Source organism: Neodiprion pinetum, chromosome 3, assembly GCF_021155775.2.
Source record: "Neodiprion pinetum isolate iyNeoPine1 chromosome 3, iyNeoPine1.2, whole genome shotgun sequence".
Classification (NCBI taxonomy): domain Eukaryota; kingdom Metazoa; phylum Arthropoda; class Insecta; order Hymenoptera; family Diprionidae; genus Neodiprion; species Neodiprion pinetum.
The window spans coordinates 8240863-8265475 of record NC_060234.1 but is presented as its reverse complement, the minus strand read 5'-3'; the positions used below and the strand labels follow the sequence as shown (position 1 = coordinate 8265475).

At 34.2% G+C, this 24613-nt stretch overlaps 3 protein-coding genes across 5 annotated transcripts; 1 reads left to right on the top strand and 2 right to left on the bottom strand.

Annotated features, from left to right (window-relative positions):
- Positions 1-256: 256 nt before the first annotated feature.
- Positions 257-2346, bottom strand: LOC124214848 (NFU1 iron-sulfur cluster scaffold homolog, mitochondrial). The gene is made up of 4 exons (XM_046617552.2): positions 2011-2346; positions 1329-1747; positions 1130-1233; positions 257-1033 (listed from the first exon to the last, which is right to left on the bottom strand). The coding sequence occupies exons 1-4, from the start codon at positions 2079-2081 to the stop codon at positions 809-811; spliced, it is 819 nt and encodes a 272-aa protein (XP_046473508.1). The 5' UTR covers positions 2082-2346; the 3' UTR covers positions 257-808.
- Positions 2198-8815, top strand: LOC124214844 (uncharacterized). Of its 3 annotated transcripts, none has more exons than XM_046617544.2 (10): positions 2198-2423; positions 2737-3080; positions 3175-3388; positions 3963-4122; positions 4346-4458; positions 4593-4724; positions 4940-5147; positions 5243-5387; positions 5542-5656; positions 5924-8815. In XM_046617544.2, the coding sequence occupies exons 2-10, from the start codon at positions 3061-3063 to the stop codon at positions 6077-6079; spliced, it is 1263 nt and encodes a 420-aa protein (XP_046473500.1). In that variant the 5' UTR covers positions 2198-2423; positions 2737-3060; the 3' UTR covers positions 6080-8815. The 3 variants fall into 3 exon arrangements, with proteins under 3 accessions (XP_046473500.1, XP_046473501.1, XP_046473502.1); XM_046617545.2 differs by having other exon boundaries at positions 2198-2505; XM_046617546.2 differs by having other exon boundaries at positions 2198-3073.
- A 5355-nt stretch (positions 8816-14170) lies between these two features.
- LOC124214555 (transmembrane protein 53) lies at positions 14171-17866 on the bottom strand. Its single transcript, XM_046616944.2, has 5 exons — positions 17520-17866; positions 16628-16835; positions 16406-16558; positions 15711-15836; positions 14171-15585 (listed from the first exon to the last, which is right to left on the bottom strand). Exons 1-5 carry the CDS (start codon positions 17735-17737, stop codon positions 15322-15324), a joined length of 969 nt encoding a protein of 322 aa, XP_046472900.1. The 5' UTR covers positions 17738-17866; the 3' UTR covers positions 14171-15321.
- Between the last annotated feature and the right edge of the window lie 6747 nt (positions 17867-24613).

The following is a 24613-nucleotide window of genomic DNA, read 5'->3' as shown; positions in this document are numbered from 1 at the left end:
TATCATTATAACCCTCCTCCTTGTCTTTACTTGAAGGTAAGAAATTTTTTTTTCAATTCGAATTGAATTTGAACAAAATGTGAAATTTTGACTGAAATTTTTTCATTCAATTTATTTCCTAAAAATTTGTCGTCCTGTGTCATTTTTAGTCAGGACAAAACACTCCGATAGTTTGGCAAGTATTTACCAGATTTTTATGTGTTAAGATTAGATAAGACAAATATCGTCAGGCATAGAGATGAATTAAACGAAATAACTCGTTTCAGTCTTTTAATGAATTTCAACAAATATTAAACTACATAAATTCATACCTCGGTCTAATCTACTATTGTCTGCTGTTTACAGAGCATTGAAGAAATAAAACAAAAATTGAACTGGTCACTACAGTTTCTATGCGAGTAAGTAGAGGTTTTATGAAAAAAATTTCCTGCTTGCATGAAGGTATTATAAACGTAATCTGGTGATATTCCCTGATTTCCGTAAAAATGATAATTGCTAATATTAAATTACAAATATACTTTAGCATTGATAACATCACACAGTAACTCCTTCAACCTGTTGTATCTGCTTAAACTTTGTTTTAAATGAAGAACAAAAAAATATACCAGCATTATTTTTCCCTCAACTACTGAAATATGAAATAAAAACATTTAACGAAACTTCCCCATTATCACAACATATTTCAACGAATAAAAACTATTCTATTTACAAATAGCTGTTACATTTAGATATGAATATCAGTATTAAGTATATTACAAGATGCTATTCATTCTAAAAATCAATAGAAGTAATTTCAAGATCTTTTGCTCTAGTGTTCGTTACTGGTCTTGCTTGTCTGAATCTTTGTCTCTAATTTCTCAAATTCTTCCTTCGCTGCTCGATCTGATTCATCTTCGACTTGTTCGACACCCTGAACTTCAGGAATATAAAATTGCATCATATTTTGCACACCGTTTTTCAATGTCACTACGGAACTGGGGCAGCTGGTACAAGAACCTTGCATTTTTAGCTTTACTATCCCATCTACGAAACCCTGTGGCAATAAAAAGTATTTTGTAACTTCAAATTGAAAACAGTTGATGTTTGAAGTAGAAAGAAATGTTTTATATCCAATACTTCATTTACGTACCATGTACACAATGTCTCCTCCATCTTCTTGGACTGTGGGCCTGATTCTTGTGTCAAGAAGTTCTTTTATCATTTGAACAGTTTCATCGTCATCATCCTGAATCTCTAATTCAGAAACGTCAATGAATTACAATTAGGAATAGAAAACAATTGAGAGTAATTGTTATAAAAGATCACATGAAATTGTCCAATTCATTTACTTGTATCTAGCGATGGCTGTGCTTCAGTAAGAACAGGCAATCCGCTAGCAAAAAAATCCATTATAGTAGCAAATACTTCTGGCTTTATGAGCTTCCAATCGACGTCTTCGTCAACTTTAGTTACAGTGATAAAATCAGACCCAAAAAATATCGACTTCACTCCTTCAATTCTGAAAAGCATCTTTGCCAATGGCGAACAATATGCATCTGATCCTGTAGGAAAATCCATTGTTTGTCCTGGTTCGAGGACGGCAACTCCAGGTAGAAACTTCAAACTATTGGGATTTGGCGTGTCTTGAGTTTGTATAAACATATTGCGTTTATGCAATTCGTTGAATCTAGTGGTTGACTGCCAAAGGAAAGGCCTTTGCATGTAAGATTTGCTACAGTTGTGAAGACGCTTAGCATTGTTGATAGTCCTGCCATAAAAGGAGATATTTTTGAAGGGCGTTCCATACACGTATTAGAAAATTTGACTCCATGTACTAGTGATACGACAGTTTACAAAAAAAATTACACAAAATATTGCGAATTATAAGGAAAGAGAGAAAGGAAAATCTAAAGTTGCTCAACGTTTCGTAGAGTAACAAATTGTACAGGAATATCTCACGGTTACCGTACGTTAGATTAGGTTATAAACACACGTTAATTTCATCAGTAAATAACAATTTGTAATTCATACCGTAAACTTTGTCGTGCAAAAATTGACCCACAGTTTATCGAACGACTGAGAACTGTTGTTTTTGCGAACATTTTATTCCTCAGAGTTATTCTTTACTTTTGCGTATTGCAATGTCGTACTGTCAAAATCATCTGTAATTTTTTAAGACCACCGTAACAAAGCGATATGATACGTTAGTTCCGTTGGATCAAATGATTATTCGCCAGGTGGATTGATCTTTGCGGTCGAAATTCATGGAGATTTAAAAAGTGTTTCTCAAATATACGGCAAATAAATTATTCCTTCGGCGAAAAGCTTTGACGTGAAACAAGGTCCGACAATTTTAGATTCTCATTACAGAGGACAACATTGTCTTTGATCATCTTCGTCAGAAGGATTCAAACAAAGCAAAATGTCCGCTGTTACAGTCAACGGTGGGTATTTGAAATTAAAGGAGCATCTGATTAAAAACGATGGAATAACGATTTTGTTTGTCCCATTTGGTGGAATTATGTGGTAATTGTGATCTTAATAAAAAAAAATAAATAAAATCAGACCACGGTTAAAATCAATGACGACAGTGATGACGACCCTGACTTATTTTTCCAGTGTCTATCTGACTCACAACGAAACTTTTTACTTTCAAAAAAGCCGGCATAAGGCCAATTTACTATTCGTTTTCTGAACATTGACTGCGAATAATATAACATTTGTACAACGAATTATATCATTGATGAATTTTTGCAGATACTTTACTGTGCGTTATGTGGTTTGAAATCCAATTGACACGTCAATTGGATCCAGGATTTATATTACGTTACACGTCCATCAAACGTGTCAACGGTGTCAACATGATAATGAATTATTAACAGTTATACTTGACGTCTTTTCAATATTTTTCGACGACGATAAGGAGTGTTAACATTTTTTCTACGCACAACCGGTTATTCTCATTCTTTTTTATTCATCTCTCATTCATCATTTGACAAAATCGTATTTTACTCGCGTGGCCAACTCCAGCTACCCGCAATGTTTCTTTTTATGATATATATGAAAATGAAATATCGCTGAATGCAACGCAAAGGTTTGAGGTTAAATTATCTTTACTGAAAATAATAACAAATAAAGGGTTCTAACCTGAAAGTACCCACAATGTCTTACTCTGAAAACAAACACTTCACACAGTGATCAACGAGAATCATACAACATGCCGCGGCTAGCTATGCTCCCCAGGACTTCCAGAATCGTTGCATTATGTTCCGCTGCAAATTTCATCAATGCAGCTGACAGGGTAATCATGCCGATTGCCATCGTTCCTATGACCGACCAGTACAGATGGAATCTTCATTGGCAAGGCTGGATCTTGTCGGCGTTTGCATTTGGCTATTTCACAAGCCAGGTAAATCTTGACGATTTCTCTCTTATTACTTCCACTCTATCGAGCCACAGCAATCCTTAATGCTGCGATAAAATTATTCTCAAAATCCTGTTCATAATAGATACTCAAGCGCTTCATGTGTCTTCTTTGAATGGTCTTTAAATTATCCTAGTCACTTTACAAATTCAAGGAATTTCTATTGCTATTGAAACTTCTACCTAGTATCAGCAATGTTTCAAGTGGTCAGATTTCCAGAAAAAAAACAACTTAGGCTAGAGCATTTTATAATTATGGTACAAAGTTTGATCTTTATATGATATGTCGAACAATTAGCACGAATATTGTGAAATTCATATACCTAACGTTACATCTTTTTTCAATAATTGAAAAAACTCCCCAAGCATATTTTTCGGATTCCTTATACAGCTGCAGAAGCACTTAAAAATATTAAATTACGTTTCTCGGAGAAATATTACTTTCTTGAAATAACTCCCGATATGCAATATCATATAATTAAGTGGGTACAAAAAACAATTTCGATCAAGTTCGTTTTCTGTATATGTAATAAACATGATGTAGCTTGTGATGTTTTTAGGTTATCGGAGCAAGTACGGCTAATCGATTTGGTTGTAAAACTGTTTTGATGTCGGCAGTTTTGCTATGGTCAATTAGCACGGTCATCACACCTCTATTGGCCCATTCGATACCCATGCTCATCATATGTCGAGTTATTCTTGGACTCGGAGAAGGTTTAGGTATGTTGACTGTGCTCTACTTATTGCCATTTAGTATAAAAGTAAGCGGTATAATTAATAACGCAGCAGAAAGCATTAAAATATTCCAATCGAAAGTATTTTTACAACCAAGAAGAAAAGATTTGACAATGTGTAAAAATGCAAATCAAAATATAATGGAAAATGAAGTTCTCCAAACATGACAATTATTACTTATTTCTTGGCTGTTGGAATTATTTTTCAGGTCTTCCAGTTATATTTCACCTGTTTGCTCATAACGTACCAGTTGAGGAGAGATCGCGTGCATTTGGGTATCTTGTAGCTGCGGGATCCGTTGGCCAAGTGGTAGCGTCGGTTGTAAGTCAGAATATGATAACTCCAATTTTTAACTGAAAACAATTAAATCGTCGTCAAATTTAAAGATTATTTAAATTGTTTGTTATAAAATTATTATATAAAATTGATTAAACTTTGCCTGTTAATTTTTATAGATTTGTCCGCACATGTCCTGGCCAAACGGATTTTACTTGTTTGGGAGCCTCGGAATCCTTTGGACTTTATTGTGGATGTTACTTTATAGAGAGTCAAACACTCAAGACGAAATACCATTGTTTTTACCCAAAGTATGCAGACCTTTATTTCAAATAACTCTTAATTGTAGTTCGTTAATTGTTTTATCTGGGCAATTTACATTTCGGATTATACTCAGTTAAAACCCTGAAGCTGGCAAAATTTCGAAGTATCACTTACAATAAGTAAGGTACACTGTGTTACGCCGGAAATATGCTACCACTTTAAAACTAGCTAAATACGTTCTAATATTTTTTCAAATACTCAGGTGGCTCAAAATCGAAATATGCACTGGACAGAACTGATAACTCACTGGCCTCTTTGGGCATTGTATATAGCTCATTTTGCAATGAATTGGAGCAACTACATAATCATGCAATGGTTACCGACTTATTTGGCACGAAATTTATCTGCCTACAAGGAAAGCATCAGTTTAACAGCTTTGCCGTACATTGTAAACTCGCTTGTCGGTATTGGTAAGCCATTTATTTGATACGTTGCAATGAAAATTCTATCTTTGAATTAAAATCTAACAATCTGATAATCCAATAATATACTTTTCATTTTGTAGTTGCTGGTCACAGTGCGGATAATTTGATTCAAAAAAGGTGGTCAGTCTTATCTGTAAGGAGATTGATGACTAGCATCGGCTTAATCGGTCCAGGGGCATTTTTGCTCGCCTTTTGCGCCGTTGACAACTTACTTGCAGCTGTGATGTAAGCTTGAATTAAACCGATATTATATCAAGATGTATTGAAATTTTTTTAAATCCATTGAATGGAACAATGAATCTTTCACTTTTTCCTATACTTGCTTTCATATTTCGTATTTCTAACAATGTATGATTTCAAACTTGCGCACTTTATACAGATTTGTGTCAATTTCGATGGGACTTTGCGCTTGCAATTCGGCAGGTCATCTCAGCAATCACGCCGATGTAGCTCCTAATCATGCTGGCATAACTTTTGCTATATCAAACACAATAGTAAGTAAAAAATAATTTACTTTTTTTTCTTGATAATAATGTACAATGAATAATTATCATATTTAATACGTACAGTAGGCACTCATCGATTATTCATTTGGCAAATAAAAATGCAGTGATTCATCCTTGCACATGTAAGAAAGTATTTAGATCCAAAACTTTTGTTCACCAACAAAGATAATTATTACCAACTACCAGGACTTGGTATTGAATATAAACAAAAAATCAATTATAGAATGGAAATATTAACATATTTATTTATTGCAGGCTACCATACCTGGAATTCTCTGTGGTCCATTGACTGCCGAATTAGTGACAGCCTCGCAGGGTCGATGGATGCCAGTCTTCGTTCTGGCAGCTGCAGTGAATTTTACTGGTGCGATAATTTATCACACACATAGTTCTGCGCTCCAAGTGTTATAAGTACTTGGATCGTTGTATGTGGGAAAATGTGATGAATGTGATACGAGGTATGACGATAAACAATACAATTGAGTGACGATAAACCAAGGGTGTTGCAAAAACGTAAATATTATTGTATAAAATCGAAGTATTTTATCACCTTCAGGCATACCAAGGTATGTATAGATTTAATCTTAGATCAAAATTACATAAATTTATGACTTGAGATGAGAATTCGTACGATTATTACCAATTATTTCCATACGTACACGAATGTTATTACTATTTTTTTCAATTATTATTCTGAATAAAAGCATATATACTTTACGTAAATACATATATTAAGATTTTCAATCGATATGCAAAGAAATGGGTTTAAGTGCAAAAAAATTCATTTTACAAGCACTGCTGCGGCTGGCCTATATTACTTCACAAACGTTATCTAATATTTTAGAGAATCTTCTTTTATAGTCTTTTTCCGTGCTTGAAGCTTTCGTGCGATTGTTTTTCTGCTTTTCATGCTTTTCATTGTTTATATTAACACCATTCTGTACGGGACATCATTCCATGCCAATTCGACCAAATTTTGACCTCTTCATTTGTAATGTGGTTAAATTTTTTTTAGATGATTGTAGCATTTCTAAAATAAAATTTTTGTGTTCTCATATGCAACTGTTTTTAAATTATGAACACTCAAATTTTTCTCAATTTCAACTTTTTTTCACAACGCTCAAAATATTTTTTATTTTTATGTCGCCTAAGGCAACTGCGTCATTTCCAAATCACCAAAGATGGATACTTTTATATTACAAGGACGTCTCCAGATATTTAAATTGAATGGAAGGTGAAATTGACTATTAATACAATTTTTGTAAATTCGATGACAAATAGTATAAAAATTATCTTTTACTTCTACGTGATTTTAACATACTTACCATAGAGTTTGACTGAAACACAGAATTTTTTTAATATTTGTAAAACATGTATTTTTGTAGCTTAAACATTATCAGTGTCCTGAGAATAATAGAAAAAAGAGATTCCATCATGGGTCCAATCATAATATAGTTGGTTCAAAACATCAGATTTTGTTGTTTTGTTTTGTTCAAAAATTGCCAAAATGGTGGAAATAAAAAAAATTTGAGTATCATTACTCTAAAATGGTAAATTAAAAAATAAAGTTTAAAAGTTCTATTATCAGATGAAAAATTTTCAATTGCGTTAATCAAAACTGCTGAAGTTAAAACCTAGTCAAGCTTTCACGGAATGCCCAATTTATGTATGTAAGTAACACAATTCGATGATTACACAGCAGTATTATTGAAACTGAAAGCATTTACCAAAACAGCCTTCGACACCATGCAATCTGAAAATGTAATGATTTGCTCCTGATCTTATTCGTGGCTTTATCTACTGGGTTTAATAAAAACGCTCCGTAACCGTTAACGGTATATTCTGTGTAATACTCTCAAAATACTTACTAAAACATCTACAATTTTTTTGGTGGTTACGCACTTTGCAAGTCTCACAATGTGTTTCAAAACTTCGGATGTCTTCGTTGACTAGCATTTGCGAATGCATTATCTTGTTTTCATTGATTTACTCACAAACGAAATTATTTCATCTTCACCTTCATATTTCATCTTAACTAACACACTTTCGCCGTGTATTTGAATCAAACTGGCTTACACTTTTTCTAAATTTTCAGTCGTCAAGGGACTGAAATAAACCTCCATTGGCGATTAAAAAAAAAAAAAAAAATAAACAAAAAATGACAATTGTGACAGGTTTTGTGGCTTAAACTTTCTTTTGTACGTTTTTCACTGTCTCTGTACTGTGAGCCTAAGCAAATCATAGTATGTGATCTTATGCATAGTGTAGGAGATTATTCGGACTTTGAAAATTTTTTATAGTACAAAAATAGACTTTCAGAAAGTAAGAATAATGATAGTAGTAATTATAATAGTACTAATAATATCAATAATATAAGTTTTTATAGTCAGTATTTTGTAAATTTTCTTGTGTAAAGTGTTATTTAATTGGCGTAGATTTTAGCCCAGTTCACTAATTAGCAAATACATACCAAAAGGGACTGAAATGGGACTTGTATATTATGTAAACAACTATACTGTATATAAATTATGATTACCATTTAATCTTATAACATTAGATATTTTTGGGCAATGTACACTCATAAGGGGATGCTATGATGCCTGGGTCACCAATTCGATCTATCTTTAGTACACATTTAGGTCATGACCAGGAGTATAACAGGTGCAAGTAGGAAGGCACGCATCTTAACCGTTTCCGAGAAATAATAATTAAATTAATTGTCAATTAATTAATAATCAAAATAGAAAATTAAAATTAGTAATCAAAATTTCAGTGCATTCATCTGTATTCTACGTAGAGCTCTACGTCAGTTACAAAGTAGGGCTCTTTCCATCGTGCCACGTGGTCGGTAGCTTTTCGTTAATGTAGAATGTACATGAACGGAGCGAAATTTTGATGATGAAGTTTAATTTTCTATTATAATTGTTAATTATTTGACAGTTAATTTCATTATTATTTCTCGGAAAGGGTTAAGAAGCATGTCTTAGTACTTGCACCTATTATACTGCTGGTCATGACCTACACGTGTACAAAAGGTGGATCGAATCGGTGACTCATGCATTATACCGTCCCTAGTCAGATTTTCTTCGGCACCATCTCAAATTGTATACTTATATTGCATTAACTAAAGATATATACTTCGATCAACGTATATTGTGAAAAAATATCTATTATTCAGTTTGTAAGTATTCGCATGGTTTTTTTTTTTTTACACGAAGAATTGTGTTTTGCATAGATTATTATTTTGTTCCTAACGAAAAGGTCGTCCAGGATAAGTAAATAAAAAAAGAGACATATATTCACTGCTCCATAACAAGTTTCAATGGAAGCCAAAGTTTATTACTTATCATGTACATTATAGTGAAATTCAAAAAAAAAATTTACCATCATTAACGGCAATTTCATGTTTTATTCATTTTAAGCCATCAAAAATTATTTTTATAGTAACTGCTGGTTAAAAGAGATTCGGATATTTTGTATGCGCTCACAAAATGCTGCTATAATTTGTACAATATACTTTATTGTTACGCAGTTGCTAGTGAAGGTTTTGAATGATTGAAATTGTTCAATCAAATCAAATTTACGTTAATTAAAAGTGGTATGCTTATTTATTTTCATCCGTATTTAATTGAAAGAGGTAAATAGATTCGTATCGGAGTACAGAATAATTTTTTTCTCATCTAGCGAGCTCTGCCATTTGACAAATTTGGTAGACCATTTACCAAACTTGGTAAAATCGCCTGTAATCGAGGATTCTTTAATATCTCGTTTTGGACTGCTAAGAACTTTTGAACAAACGACTGTTTTTTGATGTTGACTAATTTTTTCTTATCCTTCCTGTTTTCGGCCAATTTTTTATCTATTATTACATGCAATTTTTCACAACTGTTATAAAACTTCAATTTATCCATATCCTTCAAAGGTTTTTCCTTGTTTTTTGTGGAACAATTACGAACGGTATTTGCCACGGTACGCTGTATCTTTTGCATCAGCCATTTGTCACTATTATTTTCAACACCGAATATGAATTTTTTACCAGAATTTAGAGGGTTCCTAAAATTTACAGAATCTTGATACCATTGTGTCGGATGCAATGATAACTCTTTGCTTAGAAACTTTGACTTGCGGATCTGATAGCATGAGTACTTTGGTATCTGTCTTTCTAGTGCATTCAAACCGATTTCAATAAAAGGATTGTTATATTTGACTGCAATTTTATCATTTTGATTTGTGTTGCTACTTTGTTCAACAGTAGATAACTGTTTTCGATCTTTGCTTATCATCTCTGAGTTGCGTATCGGCATTTCTGTATTATTTACTACCTCATTGCTGTTACATCGAGCGTTGTTCATATTCTCATTACATTTTGCTGACATTATCTCTTCTGGCAATTCTTCTTTCATCTTAACTGTTTTTCTACCATTTGGAAACGAGTTTAGAGTTTCGGCAATCAACAACTGCCTTGAGTTTTCACATTTTTCTGGATTCATACGAACATTTATGAATTGTTCATATCTCTCCTCGTCTATGTGGAACCCAGTGTCGTAAATATTCAATTTTTCTAACATATCAGCTACAGCCTCAGAAGTTGGACATGATACTGTCTTCTGGTTATTATCGCTCCTATCCTTATCTGAGATTAAACCGCACTTATCCAAATACTTCTCTGCTTCGGATTTTATTGCTGTAGTTCTATCGTTCTTGGAATTGGTCATCGTTTTCTTACCTTTGTTTTTATTTTCATTTCCTGTACCCGAGTAGTATGTTTTTTCAAAATTAGTATGACATATTTTAAGAATATCATTCTCCGTATTTATGCTGCGCATACATTTTAGTGATGCATTTTGAATCAAACTATTATCTTTTCTTTCAAAAAAAGTTGGTTTCAACATTTTCTGGTCCTTCATGGTTTTCTTGCTTGGATTTAATACTGAATCTGAAAACAGAGTTTCAGTTTCTTTATCGAATTTACTTCCAAATCTCGATTTCAATGTCTTACTTGTTGCTTTGTGTGGAAGATAACCAGCCTTTTTATTTCTTTCATTGGACATTTTTTCTAACGTTTGATAGAGTTTCTTCGTATGCTGATCGTTGTTGGCATTCTTTGGTTGATTCCAGTTTCTCGTTTGCTTCAGTAAATGCCAATTAGATTTAACATTCGCTATTTCTCCGTTGACATTGGCAATTGGCAATTCTGGAAAAGAAAAAAAAGCACTTTTCTAACAGTAAGTCTAATGGAAACTGTTTTTAAAAAATTGCTCGTTGTTGAAAATTGTCGGATAAATTTTTAACGATTAAATGGAAAGTGTCAAAGATTTTTTCAAAGTAAGATTTCTTTTAAAAAAACAATAAGATTTCGTAAAATTGACTGGTTCGCAGTCGAGCTACAAGAATTTTATTTTTACATCTCTTTCTAATCAACCAAAAAGAAAATATAGTGAAGCTCAATTAGTTTCTTCAATTTTAAACAAAAAATTTGTATTGCATTTGTTTAAAAAAAGATAGAACCGCATATGGTATTCACCAATTCAAACGGATTGAAATTATTGCAGGATTTCAATTGAAGAAAATTGATGAACCTGAAAATTGTTCGATGTTTTAACTTATAATTAGTGCAAATTCCGGTTTGCTCATCAGGAATGAATTAGAAATAGCTAGTTCAGATGTTTCTTTTGCAGGCTGCATGATTCAAATTTCATTTCAACTATTTCGAATTTGATTGATTTTCCATATCATTTTTATGTCAACAAAGAAATTCACCTCATTAATTATAATTTTTATAGATTCACCCTTACTATTATTGATTACATTCTTCTGCAGTTGAGTTTTTTTCGAACTTGAGTTCTTCTTTCGGGGAATATTGGGTAGTACTGCCATGCTACCATGTAAATTTTTGACTGGCGAACAATCAACATTGTCAGTTCCCAGTTTGGTATAACTTAATTTTGGCAAAAGTGTTACGGACTTCGGTGATTTGTGGCAATGCACCTTTTTTCCATCCGTTAGTTTATACTTTCGCAATCCTAAATAAGACGTAAATCTTTATTATTATTATTTTATTCTCATTTTCCCATGTTTAACATCAAATGACATTGTTACTCACTGTTATCCGTATTAGATAATACTGGACTAATGTTAGTAGCAGTATTCAGTTCTCTTCTTCCTTGAATCGATGGTACACAATGAGTTTTACTATTTTGTAAACTAGTTGCGTCCAGAGCTCCAAACTCGAAGATAAAGTTGTTCGTTGCCATTGTCCTCTCAGCTATAAACTTGATTGATGGTAAACGTTTTTCCAATTTCAGGAAACTCGAGTTTGACTATTTTGTGGTGAAAGCATTTTCACATTTTGAGATGAATGTGGTAAATGGTAATTTTCAATGTCTAATTATTTGAAGCTATTTTTCTAATTGTTTACAACAGAATCGCACCTAATTTGAAACTTCAGAGTCGAGGTTCGAAAGTACATTGTACATTAATAAGAAACCAATGAATCTAATTAACATGAAAACTAATTATTACTAATTTTTTGTGTTTTTGAACGGATCTTTTCAAACCTTGGTATTTCGTAGAAAATTTTCGCTGAAGCTATTGGCGTTCAACAATTTTTCTCCTTCTGGATAGTTTGTTTCTACAGAAGCTGCCTTCTGAATATTGTGCAACGCAATAACTGCAGCAGATATTCTTTTCTTGTCTACTCTTTCTAGACGAGTTCTAAATACATCAATCTTTCATTTCATTTGCAAATCGTCTCATCCTAATTTTCATTAACATCATCAATGGTTACCTGTTATACACGTAGACGTTTATATACTCTGTCACCACTTCTTCCGGATCAGCAAAGTGCCTGAAGTTGAAAAGTGACCTGTCTCCATTATTTGAGTACGATTGACATGATGGCGCGGTGGAATTTGCTGCGCTATTACATTGACTTTGCCTGAAAAATCAGCCGATTAACTGCAATCCGTTATCGGAACTGTTTGCTATGTAAACTGGATAAATCTAATCCAAACGTAGCCCATTTTTTTATTTTACATATTAAACTCAAGTATTAATTTATTCTGCGTCTTACTAATAGCACAAAAAATTCCGATATTTTGAATAACTAACGCCTTCTGCTTGTCTTGCTCCAACGGATCTTCAATATTTTTCTTTAGCTGTTCCGGTGCTCTAACGAAGAAGGATAGCTCCTCGTTGCGTTTGATATTAGTTTTGAAACAAGCTGTTCGAGGTTTCTTTTTATGCTTATGAAGATCGGTAAAACAGTTCGATGATCGGGAATGTATCTTAGTATCCGTAAAGCTGGAAAATCCTCTGGAAATCTTTGACTCTGTAGCCTTCAGAATTCGGTTATCGTCTTGATGATCACCGCAGCACCAATTTACTAATGATCTGTTAAAACCCATGCACAACCAGTTACGGTATAAACTTTCAACTTGATGCTACTGCTGAGATAATAATAAATTTTTTTCGTCTGTCCATTTACTGTTCAGTGATATAAATGAAAATTGTTGAATCATTTTAATTGAGGTTTGACATTACTTAGAAAATTGGCATGCGTTGCGCAGGTTCACAAAACTGTGACTAGTGCAAAGTTTAGGTCGTTGTACCAAGTCATCAACGTTTTTGTATTTTTTTATCTTATCATCTGCCATCAACTTGCGAATTGATCATTTTATTTATTTCTCTTCATCCTATCCATTGACGAGTTTTTTTTTTTTTTGTTTCTCATTCAACCAGAAGCTTGCTGATTAACTTTTCATATTTCCCAGTCCTACTTGTATCTGTGTTCGTGATTATGAGGTAGGATATACTCCTCATAATGAGAAAACAGAATATGTAGGCTGCAAAGTCAGATATTCAACGTCGTGTTGGCCTTGGTTAATTATTCAATATTAACAGATTTGTGTTATGTTAAAGCTCGCACGTATTGTCAATTTTATTCCTGCACTGATTGTTCGGGTGTTATTATATTTCTTAGGAATATCGTGATATTGTTATAACACGTGTGATACATGGGTCATAAGAAATAATCTATGGTCTAAACATTTTCAAAAATGATTACCGGAAGTCGCTAGAGTTGATGAAGATGATTATTCTTCTAATTGAAGAAGTCTACATACACTTGAATGAATTTTGTAGATATTGATGTAGAAATTGTAAAAAAAAAATCCGATTGAATATTTATGACCAGATAAATTAATACATATTTCACGTGATACTTGGGCAAGATTATTGTATCTTTGGGTTATTGTTGATGAAAATGGATGAACCCGTTGATGTTGGAGAAATAGTATTTGACGAGTGAAATATTTGTATGCCCTAGTTGAGTAAGACTATATGGAACTTTTTAGTTCTGCTATCATTCTCAAAACTTAGTATGAGAACTCGCGAAGCACGCGGGCCTGATTCTAGTTTTGTAAAAAAGGAGGATAAACACTAAAAAAATGGAAATTAGGAAATGCATTTTGAAGGCATTTATCAGTCTTTATTTATAAAACTAATCAAGAGATTAAAACATATTTTTGTGGACGCTTTAACAATTATTTATTTAACATGAAATGAATACAAATCATTAGATCACTTTATCATTTCACAAACACATCCCAATTTTTAGCGAAAGAGAGAAACAGTAGAATACTAATTACATTAATAATTATCTATCGAAGAGGATGCCAAGGCCAGCTTGATCCTCATAATTTAACAAATTATATAGTTCAAAATTTTCATCACCAAATTAGTGTCGATTACATAGCAGAAAGTGGTATCAACACTATGCTAAGAAATTAAAGTTATAAATTTATTTCTATCTAGTCAACTTATAGAGCGCTGAATATATTTAAAGTTGCGTATCGTAGCTATATTTATCCTAATCAGTTATTAACAAAGCTGATAGAAATGATCAGCTGGTTCTTCATAATTCGTCATCGAAGTGATTGTAATTCCTATGTTTTTTACATCATAATAATTTAGATTGTTTCACATGTGTTTTAGACCCCTGAAATTAATTATACTATTACATTCAATTCACTATTAATACTCAATAATTTTTTACCACGTACTAAAAATCTGTAGTTTTCCTCTACATTTGATCCATTTACCTAATCTTACTCGGTTTTCTTTCCCATTTGTCATAGGTAGCATAACAATTTCACTAAAAGTGTTAGTTTGAATATTCGTCTCCTATGTTTTATTCACTGAATTTTTGTTCGTCATTTTCATTGAAAATTGCAATTATGATTTCCAGCTTTTAGACACGTATCTTCATGTCCCTTTACATGATAATTTTTGACAAATTTCATTTCACTCGGATTTTCATACTTTCATTAAATTCAAGCGTTTCATGCACCTGAGTATCACAAACTAACAAGGATTATCGATATTATGCTTTCACACAAAGTTTAAAAGATCATTTACAAATCGTCGCTTCTAGCATTTGAAATAAATCATGTAGAGCAGTTTCAAGATTCAAATTCTTTGTACACTCATCATCAATATAATATTCTAACAATAAGTGAAAGCGTTATAATGTGCACAAGTTTTTCAGATACAGTTACCTGAAAAATATTATCATATCTATAACATACGATTATTGATGTTTACTTGGTATTAATGTTGCCGATCATTTTGCTACCCTGGTAAAATATCTCACTTTACATCAATGGTTTCGAGGCCTCACTTGGAAGTACGACTCTTTTTGTTAGTCGTGGCCTTTCGGCAGGCTCTCTATGGTGGCTAGCTTCTTTCAGATCTGACGAGTTATCGGGTATCAAACACTCGTGAATGAAGGTACAGACAATGTTGATATAGACCTCCCGATAAGCAGCGTAATGTTTGACGTGAGGCGAGTCTGTGAATCTGACCATTTGTACTCGGACTCCTCTGGCAGCGCGCCGACTGGCAAATTTTTCTACATCCTGTTCAAGTAAAATGCAACACATTTTTAAAGTGACAGAAGTCATGAACTTTGAAAATCATTTTTTGAAATAAAAAGTAGAGTAAAATTTCTGCGTCGAGGCAGTTCTCAGATAAAGTCACATACTTTGGCTGGTATGAGGTCGTCAGTATTGGAATAAAGAAACAGTTGTGGCCAAGAGTGCGTTTCTTCAGCAAGTGCTATGGGATTCGTCGGGATTGGGCAACCTTCCTTCAAAGATTGTGCGATGACCTGCAACAGCGTGGTGATGAAATGAGAATTTTGTTATGGGAAAGAACGTTTTGAGACGATATTAAGAAGATTAATCTTTCATAATCCATTGCGTAGTGATAAAAAAGACTTCTCTGAGAATAAAAGTGAAGACTAGAGTTAGATTTGGATATAGTGAAAATTGAAAAGATCTAATGTGCTCGTTCATGCCCTGTCCCATTGAAGATGTTACAGCCTAATATTCATCGTTAGTTCAGAATGATGTTACAGTCTGTGCAATAAAACACACGATCTTCTTGAAATTGGTATTGTATAGAATTTCACAGTATTATTTAGTAGAACACCGTATCACTAAAATCATTAAAAACATTGTAGGCCATTAATTTTTAACATTCTTGTCAATTGATTTTCGTCATTCATGTAACAAAATTTGAGTGAATTTCAAAGCCCTAGAACAATATATTTTCGAATATCATCAAACTATACAGAATTCCATTATGTCTCACGTTATTTTAAATGGATTTCAGAAGTAGTGTTTCTTCAATAGAATAAAAACATATACTACTCTATGAAATATCATCTGTGCATACTTCGAAAAGCCACAAGATTGAAAGGAAGATTGTGATGACGAAGGACATCGGTATGTTAGTAAAGGGATGTCCGCCAAGAATGGCACTGATTGCCCGAAACAAGGAGCTTATTCTTCGTTCGCCCGGTGCACTATCGAATATCACACCTTTCACCTGAGACAATGAGAATAAAAATTTACGAGATTTTCATACAACTGTGACGTAGCTACAATGCTTATTTACCTTCAATGGTGTTTCCAGCTGCTGCATAGCGAAGCTGACATGTTGGTAAAGAAATGCACCCCCATTACTGAACACATGGAAGAAGATTGGATGCTCGTGTAAATTCATATCCGCAATGACTTGGACGAGCCTTCTCCCTATATCCCTCATTCGATAACGCTTCCAGAACAAACATTCCACCGGTGCGGTATACCTAAGGGTTACGCAGCTGAAAAATGATGAATTACACAATTACTATAATCTGTTACTGCCAATTCACAGATTTAACAGAATAATCGTTTCAGATGTCATTGCACACACTTATGTTTAAATTTTATCATTAAACTACTACTGTTACGATGTAATATGGCTACAATCTTACAATTGAATGTATAAAAAATGCTATCGGTTATACCTGATTAAATGTTATTCTGTTTAGACGAGGTCGCTCTGAACATACATCTAAGGGCACGATCAGATCACTATGTTCATCTAGTTGTAATTTTGAATTATCTATATCTATGTTGATGGCTTAGGAGATAATGATATTATCTTTCTGAGGTACTCGCTAAGACCACTTTTGTGACGCATAAAAATTCTAAAATTTGAAATTGACATTGAGTTTCGTTTCACTTGTCAAACGCATGTCATTGTATAGATTTAGCAATAGAGATTTTGATGATACAATAATTGATCGGATAAAAATGGAAACAATTATTTTTTTCTCAATTTATTACCGAGAGTAGATTGTAGCTAGTTTGTTTCTCATTTAATCTACATTTTATTATAGCGACTATAGATGTCTTTAAATTCTAACCGTTACTAGTACTGCCCCCAGTCTTAATAAGTCTGATGCAGTATCATCAAATACATAAAAAAAATTAACCTTTTGTATTGTGTTACGAAGATGTACCTTTTTTCTTCGTAAATCGCGCTGTATTTAGCGAGATATTTGTCCTGGCAGCCGGCCCATCCTAAGAGGATGACCACTGGTAATTTGTCTTCGTCGTATACGAATACAAATTCCTCATGAGGCTCTGCGGTAGTGTTTCCGGATGAAGGGTCCTTCGGAGCCGGTGGATAAGGTGTTGGGAATTTAATATAATACTCGAGATCATCCTGTTCAGACATCGTGGGTATAATACCTCACAGCCCGGAATCCCCAGGAATCCGTTTTAAAACGGAAGTGATGGACGCTGTAGGTACGCGTGTAAAATATTCTGAGTTTGCGTTGTGGGAACCTAGTCGTTGTATTCGGGAGATGTCGGGGAAATCAATATAACGAAGCTTACGTGGGTCAGAAATAATAGTAGGGCTTGAATACCCAGAAACGGCGCCAATATGACTACGCACTACGACTTCAAACGGTGCAGAAAATTATCATTCAAATCGTCGTCATCGTCCAGTAACTTATGTTGCACGTCGATTTTGAATTTAAAAAACTAGAATGCTGATGTACAACTTATTCGTGTATTTTCGACTGCTTCGAAATATTATACTGACGTGTTTTTATATGTACGTCGGTAAAAGTACACTATTCATTTAATTTAGCTATCGGAAGTTGGATTCGCGATTTGACAATTGATCTCTTCGATATTACCGCCGTGGTTCATTGCTAATTGTTACGAATAGATTATATACCCACAGAGGTATGCGTTATATACCGTATCATGCACTCGTTTTGTATACATACATATACCTATAATGTATACTAATATGAAATTCATGCTAAATATAACACGAATAACCATACTACGTCAAATTTTACCATCTGGTATATACTTATGTATACATATTACGTACAAATAGCAGTGGATATTTTCTCTGGGTCAATGGGTCGAATGGGACGGTATAAGTGACAAAGCTATATTGTCGAATGAAAATTTTTGTCCTTGATTAGTGCAAAAGTTTTTACGGATTGCAGATGAAATAACAGCGGGAATCTAATATATTATTTGCAACATTTTTCCCGACTTACATAAGTTAGACACTGTGTTGAGAAAAGCTGTTACATGTTAAAGAAAGATCAGCTATGACGTTACGTTACTCTGCCGTACCGGGAGATTCCCATACACGAGTTTTCAGTATTATATGTTCAAATTTTTGAAACAAATGATGTAAACAATTATAACTAAGGGTTTTCAAGCATGAATTGACCCCCACACACATTCAAATATCGGCCAGAGACATCCGTAGGGTAAACAGAGAGTAAAAAAAAATGATTAGTAGTGATTAAGAACGACGAAAAGTTTGAAGAAATGCAAGCTGTTACAGACATTTGCAAGTCTTTGGAAATCATTATTGTGCATATTGTAATTCAACGGGTGTGTCATGATAGTGAAGAAAAAAAATTAATGTCGAGTTATTGAGAAACAGGAGCAGCATTACGATAATACTGTTGAAGAAAACTGGGAACAGGGTTATCGTACTTTTCCCTGTCGAATTGAAATAACATGTTTATAGCATTTTCAACTTCAGCTCGTGATCTAATTTTACTACAATCTCTCAATTTCTTCGCTACTCATTGAAAATATATGGCACAATCGTTTTTTCGTCACGGATGATGCTTTAAAACTTTGAAAGCCTCTTCCAGTTCCGCATCGTCCTTCCTATCAGACGCTGTATTGCGTTATGCTCTGGGGGAGCTGCAGCAGTCATCAATTTTTGTTCATCTACTGCCGATTATTTGTGATTAATCCCCTCCAACAAATACATTCGGCTCAACATCCAAATTTGGTTTTAAGAAATTTGGTCAGAATCAATTTCTTACTTTTCGTTACCCTTTTGAATGTTTTTATTTTTATATTTTCGTTCATATACCGTCGATTCGAACGGAGTGGCTCGCAGTTTCAGAAAAGTACGTTATATATTACTTTGAGCGAAAATGTGATAGGCGACGAAGCCATTCTCCGGTACATACCGAAAAAGCTCAGTTGAAAGAATTTTCAACTGGTAATAATGAAACGATTTAGCTACTTCCACTTCGTAACATGTCTCGAAATAAACACTAAGCGGTCAAAGAATTCGAGACAAGATCAGGAAGCATTTTTATTATAACAATGGAGCTTTGGTATGAAAAGATGAATATACCAGACTTAAAAATCAATGTCTAGTAAATAACGTTTTTGTATTTATCATAATTTAATTGCGCTTCATCATTATCCAATAAATAATGCATTCTCCTTATTTTATTTTCATGGTAAGTTTTCTTTTCTGAGAAACGAGTCATCATTGATCTTTCACCTCGAGAGTAAGCTCATTTAAAGGCGATATGTTGAGCTCTATTTCGAATTTTTTCAGTAAAAACTTTGCAATCATTGCTATTAACTTTACCTATATTCATTTACAAGTGTAGATAGACAGTTTAATCAAATTATAAGTGACTTCGTTACAATGCAATGTTAATTACTCATTGTAGCGGTGGTTTGACGCCATATAACGCTATCTGGTGATCTATTCTGATCAAACAATTAGGTATAATGATAAACTTAACGATTTTCTAGGAATCCATCGCGAGCCACTCCTCGCAATCGCACCCTTTCTATAGTATTCAATATAATGAATATAACGCAAATTCTGTGCAAGAGGACTTTCATATTAATTAAGATATGGAAATTCGAAGACAATTCCATACGTACAACTGTAACCAGGTTAATTCAACAATGATTTAGTTGCAACGGTTATACTTTATCCTTTTTTGAAAGAACCTTTGTAGTTATGCACTGCAACAAATTGGTTGGAAACTGTTTTTATTTAATAATAAAATAGTGAATATGAATAGTAGTTTGTACTGGAGTTTAATAATGATAGGTAATATCAAACTTATCAGGTATGAATACAATAAAATCAGTAGTAGTATAATCATATTGATAGTATTTTCTAGTAATAGTAGTCAAATGTTCTGTATATAGAAGAATAGTCTTTGAATACTAATTTGTGCTGAAGCTTGATTATAGATAATATAAACCTTATCAATTAGGTCCGAGTACAATGAAATTAGTAACAGGGTAATCATGTTAGTAGTATTTTATAGTCATGATACTCAAATGTTTAGTTGAAGAACAATTTCACGATGCTGTTGACTGAATCGCGATTATCTGAAACTATAAGATCATGACATCATAACAACGAAGATTTTGAATTAAAATAATAGATTAATGTTATAATTCACTTAAGGAAGGAAGTGAAATGTCCTTCCTTCCAATTCGATGCAACGGTTCGCACGGCGAATCAAGTTTCGTCGCGCATTCTCCAACATTTCGGGCTTCACTGTTTTAATCGCTTCCTCAATCTTGGTTTGCAATTCTTCAGCCGTCTGTATGGTGTCATCGTAAATGTGGTTATTCAGGTGAACCCAGAGAAAATAATCTACTGGATTCAAATCCGGGGACCTCATTGGCCATCCCACGGTACCGCCGTAACCGATCCATCCGCCGGGGAATTTTTTATGCAAGAGGGCTCGCACCCGTTTCGTCTGATGTGCCGGGGAGTCGTCATGCTGAAACCACATCGCTTTGCGAACGGACAGCGGTAGATCTTCGAGATGTTCGTGCAGCTGGTCAGAAAGGAAAGACTCGTAGTTCTCATCGTCTAGTTCGTCCTCCAACACAACTGGGCCTATCTGAAAGCCAATTGATTGAAGTATTATTTTATACCGAATATACATAATTGGCGGAATTTACATAATCTTGAAAGTAAGAATCGCGTGATTCTCTTCTGTTTTTCTTTCAGTCACGTTTTTCAACTCAATATTTTCGTCTGAATTTTGTTATTCGGAGGTTTTTTGGGTCACTGATTACGAATCTGAAGTCAGAATATGATAATTTCGATATCCAATATGGCGGATGTAAGATCGAAAAAACTATCAAAATTCGATGATTCTGGAAGACAATTGTCACTCGGGGGGTTTTGAGGTTATACGAAGAAACAGAGATCATTTGAAGTTGTAAATAAATTGTGATAAGGCTAGAGAATGGAAATTTTTGAGGTGGGACGCTGAGCATCCCACTGCGACTGTAAGGGTTAAAATGTATCAGTAGTTGAACCCTATATTTCTAGCATCACGTTGAGAATTTGGAATCACCCACGAACAGTTAAACCAAATAAGCTAATTGTACTCGGTTGATTTTTTCTTCAATGAAAATTAAAGAGAAAATGCATTTCAAGTTCATACCAGAACATCGCCAATGATCCCTGCCCATAGCCGTTTCACTCCAACCGGAACCCTCGGAAGCACAGGTTCGTTAGGGTAAATGTTGTGAGCATGGTAGCTGCTTGGGCCCCTCCGGTCAAAGTCGCATTCGCTCGTAAAAAAAATATTTTTCGTAAAATTTGGGTCCGCTTTGTGCTGGCGCACCAACCAACGGCAGAAATTGCGACGCCGCGGGTAGTCTCCAGGGACAAGCGCCCTTTCCATTCGAATGTATTCATTCGTGCTGATAATCTGCTCGCCCGGTTTAGCGAATCGCCTCGATCTTGTAATGATACCTTCCGTCCCGTCGCAAGGTGGAACCGTCTTCCCAGTCTTCAACGCTCGCGTTGTCAAAGCCGTAATATCGTCGGCATCAGGATGACGCCGCTTTGGATACCGGGCAGCGTATTCTTCGGCGGCACGGACTGCGTCTCGTCCAGCTGCTCCGTAACATATTAACATGTCGCAATAATCGTTTCTTGAATATTCCATATTGATGATCAATTAGACTACGTGAAGGCGTCCGTGAATCACGGGCAACCAGAAATAATAGGTAAAATGCAACGCAAGATACTGAGCACACGAGGAAGCGACGCGCGACGTTTCACTGTTCAGTAAACAAAACATAATCGTCGATAATCGATTGCGATGATCGAGTTCTCATTGTATGTCGTATTTTGATTCCCCGTGATTTGTTTATAACCTCGAGCGTGCATTGTGCCGGCGATGCGGTGCTTCTTATAAATATAATACTGCAAAAACCGTACCGAGACACAATTGAATATATGTAAAGCTTACACATCATGCACAATACATGCGACGATTTCTCACCGCAAAAATTTCCCGGATTTATCATGTTTCGTTACTTGATCATTTTTTATAAGAACTTTTATATCGGAGTCAGAAAGTGACGTCACAGCAGAAGTAACATTCCTACTCTTAATTAAGCTATTTTATATTCTGGCAATTACAGTAGCCATAGCTAAGAGACTTTCCAAGATTTGATCTAAGCAAGTAATGGGAAGTGAAATGATGTATCATAGCACTATTTTCATGAAATATTCAAGTAATTAAACTACGATTTACATTTACAGGACTGTTATCTTTCACGCTATATTGTTTAAAATGTTATCAGGTGTCTCATTTATTACATGGGAAGACAGAATTCAATACCCAGTTACCACGGTTTTCGGGATCAACGTTATGTGAAGACGTCGACCGTAGACGTCTGATAAAGTTCTAACTCACACGTATGAAAAACGTTTTTTTTTTTTACGTCTTTCGATCAACGTTATTTTTATAAAAGTCGGTATGACGCTATAAATTAGACGTATTGTTACAACGTTTTTTTGCCAAAGTCGATTCGACCTTGAATCTGAAAATCGTTTAAAATAGCACCAGAAAATATATTCCTACGGAATTAGTGCAGGTGATTCAATTATAGCAACACATTTTCTGGAATAATTGTTACGTAATATAATTCTTTATTAACTTACCGTTTCTCTGCCTTCAGAGCAAAAAAAATATTTATTGTAATCGCCCCGAAAGTTAAAAGTTGAGATATCACTATAGATCTCGACGTTTCAAGATCTAGAGAATCACCTCCGACCATTTTCTGCTGGAAATCTGTATGTACGTATGTATGTATGAATGTGTGTGATCAATTTTTTATCCGAAGATATCTCCGGAACGAGTTATCGGATTTCAGCAATTTTGGTCTCAATTGACGTGGCTTTTTCAAACTTAGAACAGATTAGTATTTGGCTTTGATTGGTTCAGTACTGTTTGAATCATTTAAATAACAACATTCCAAAAATAGAATAAAGATGATGATACTTTGAGATTGGATTCGAATGAAAATTGGTAACGTAAGGTTTTTGGGGTTGTTGATCACGAATCTAAAATTAGATTCGTGAAATACAAAATGGAGAATCTGACATTGTAGAAAAAAAATCTGAAAACATTCGGATTTTGTTAGTAATTAGTAGCTGGAGGATTTTTGGGTTACCGATAACGAATCCAAGGTCAGATTTCAAAAATTGATGTCACAGTGGATCCATTGCATTGGTTCAAAATAAAATCGTAATATTTTCATGTAACATGGTATCCGAGGGCCTTTCAATCTCTAATCACGGATTTGAATTTGTAGTTTGAAATTCGAATTTGATATCAATATTTTTTTGCTTTGTGAACATGGAACCTACGCTGTGAAAACCGGTAGTTCGAAGGCTGGCTTACGTTCAGTCTAAAGCCGCACGTTTTTTTTTTTTTATTTTAATATTTGTGTTCGACATTGCATGTATAAAATTGCTGTGATTATAGTTTATACTGTCACATCAACGATGTGTAGACTTTGATAATAGGAAGAAATTTTCTTGACTGTGGTTCAGTGATATAGGAAGGATAAAAAATCTTACTTATCCTTCCTATATTTGATAATAAGTATCGCAAGTCCTTTCATTTCATTACATAGTTTATTGGATCGTTGCATGATAGAATACAAACAAGTCACTCTGTATGATGATCTCAGTTACAGTTATCTATAGATATGTTTGGTGTGCATCTTTCGGTGGGCGTTTTGTGCAATTCTGACACGGCTTCGTCGCGTGTTCAGTAACCTTTGTGGATATCATACTGTTAATATTACCAAATGCATATTCTGACGTGTACCCCTCTACTACACGATGCTATTACGTATATTACGTGAGTGATTTTGAACAAATCAAATGACCTCAGACGTAAAGAATCTTTTATTATGCATGTAACAATGATAAGGGAAAACTACAAATCATTTTTACGTTTCAGACACAAAATTT

Excerpts from the sequence above, each read along its gene's own strand:
- LOC124214555 (XM_046616944.2), bottom strand. The coding sequence starts at position 17,737 with ATGTCTGAACAGGATGATCTCGAGTATTATATTAAATTCCCAACACCT. Across the intron at positions 16,836-17,519 it reads GCGATTTACGAAGAAAAAAG|CTGCGTAACCCTTAGGTATA; the intron begins GTACATCTTCGT and ends ATCATTTTTCAG. Across the intron at positions 15,837-16,405 it reads CAATCTTGTGGCTTTTCGAA|GTCATCGCACAATCTTTGAA; the intron begins GTATGCACAGAT and ends ACGCTGTTGCAG.
- LOC124214848 (XM_046617552.2), bottom strand. The coding sequence starts at position 2,081 with ATGTTCGCAAAAACAACAGTTCTCAGTCGTTCGATAAACTGTGGGTCA. Across the intron at positions 1,748-2,010 it reads TTTGCACGACAAAGTTTACG|GACTATCAACAATGCTAAGC; the intron begins GTATGAATTACA and ends CTTTTATGGCAG. Across the intron at positions 1,034-1,129 it reads GAGGAGACATTGTGTACATG|GGTTTCGTAGATGGGATAGT; the intron begins GTACGTAAATGA and ends TTATTGCCACAG.
- LOC124214844 (XM_046617544.2), top strand. The coding sequence starts at position 3,061 with ATGCAACGCAAAGGTTTGAG. Across the intron at positions 3,081-3,174 it reads ATGCAACGCAAAGGTTTGAG|TGATCAACGAGAATCATACA; the intron begins GTTAAATTATCT and ends CACTTCACACAG. Across the intron at positions 5,388-5,541 it reads AACTTACTTGCAGCTGTGAT|ATTTGTGTCAATTTCGATGG; the intron begins GTAAGCTTGAAT and ends CACTTTATACAG.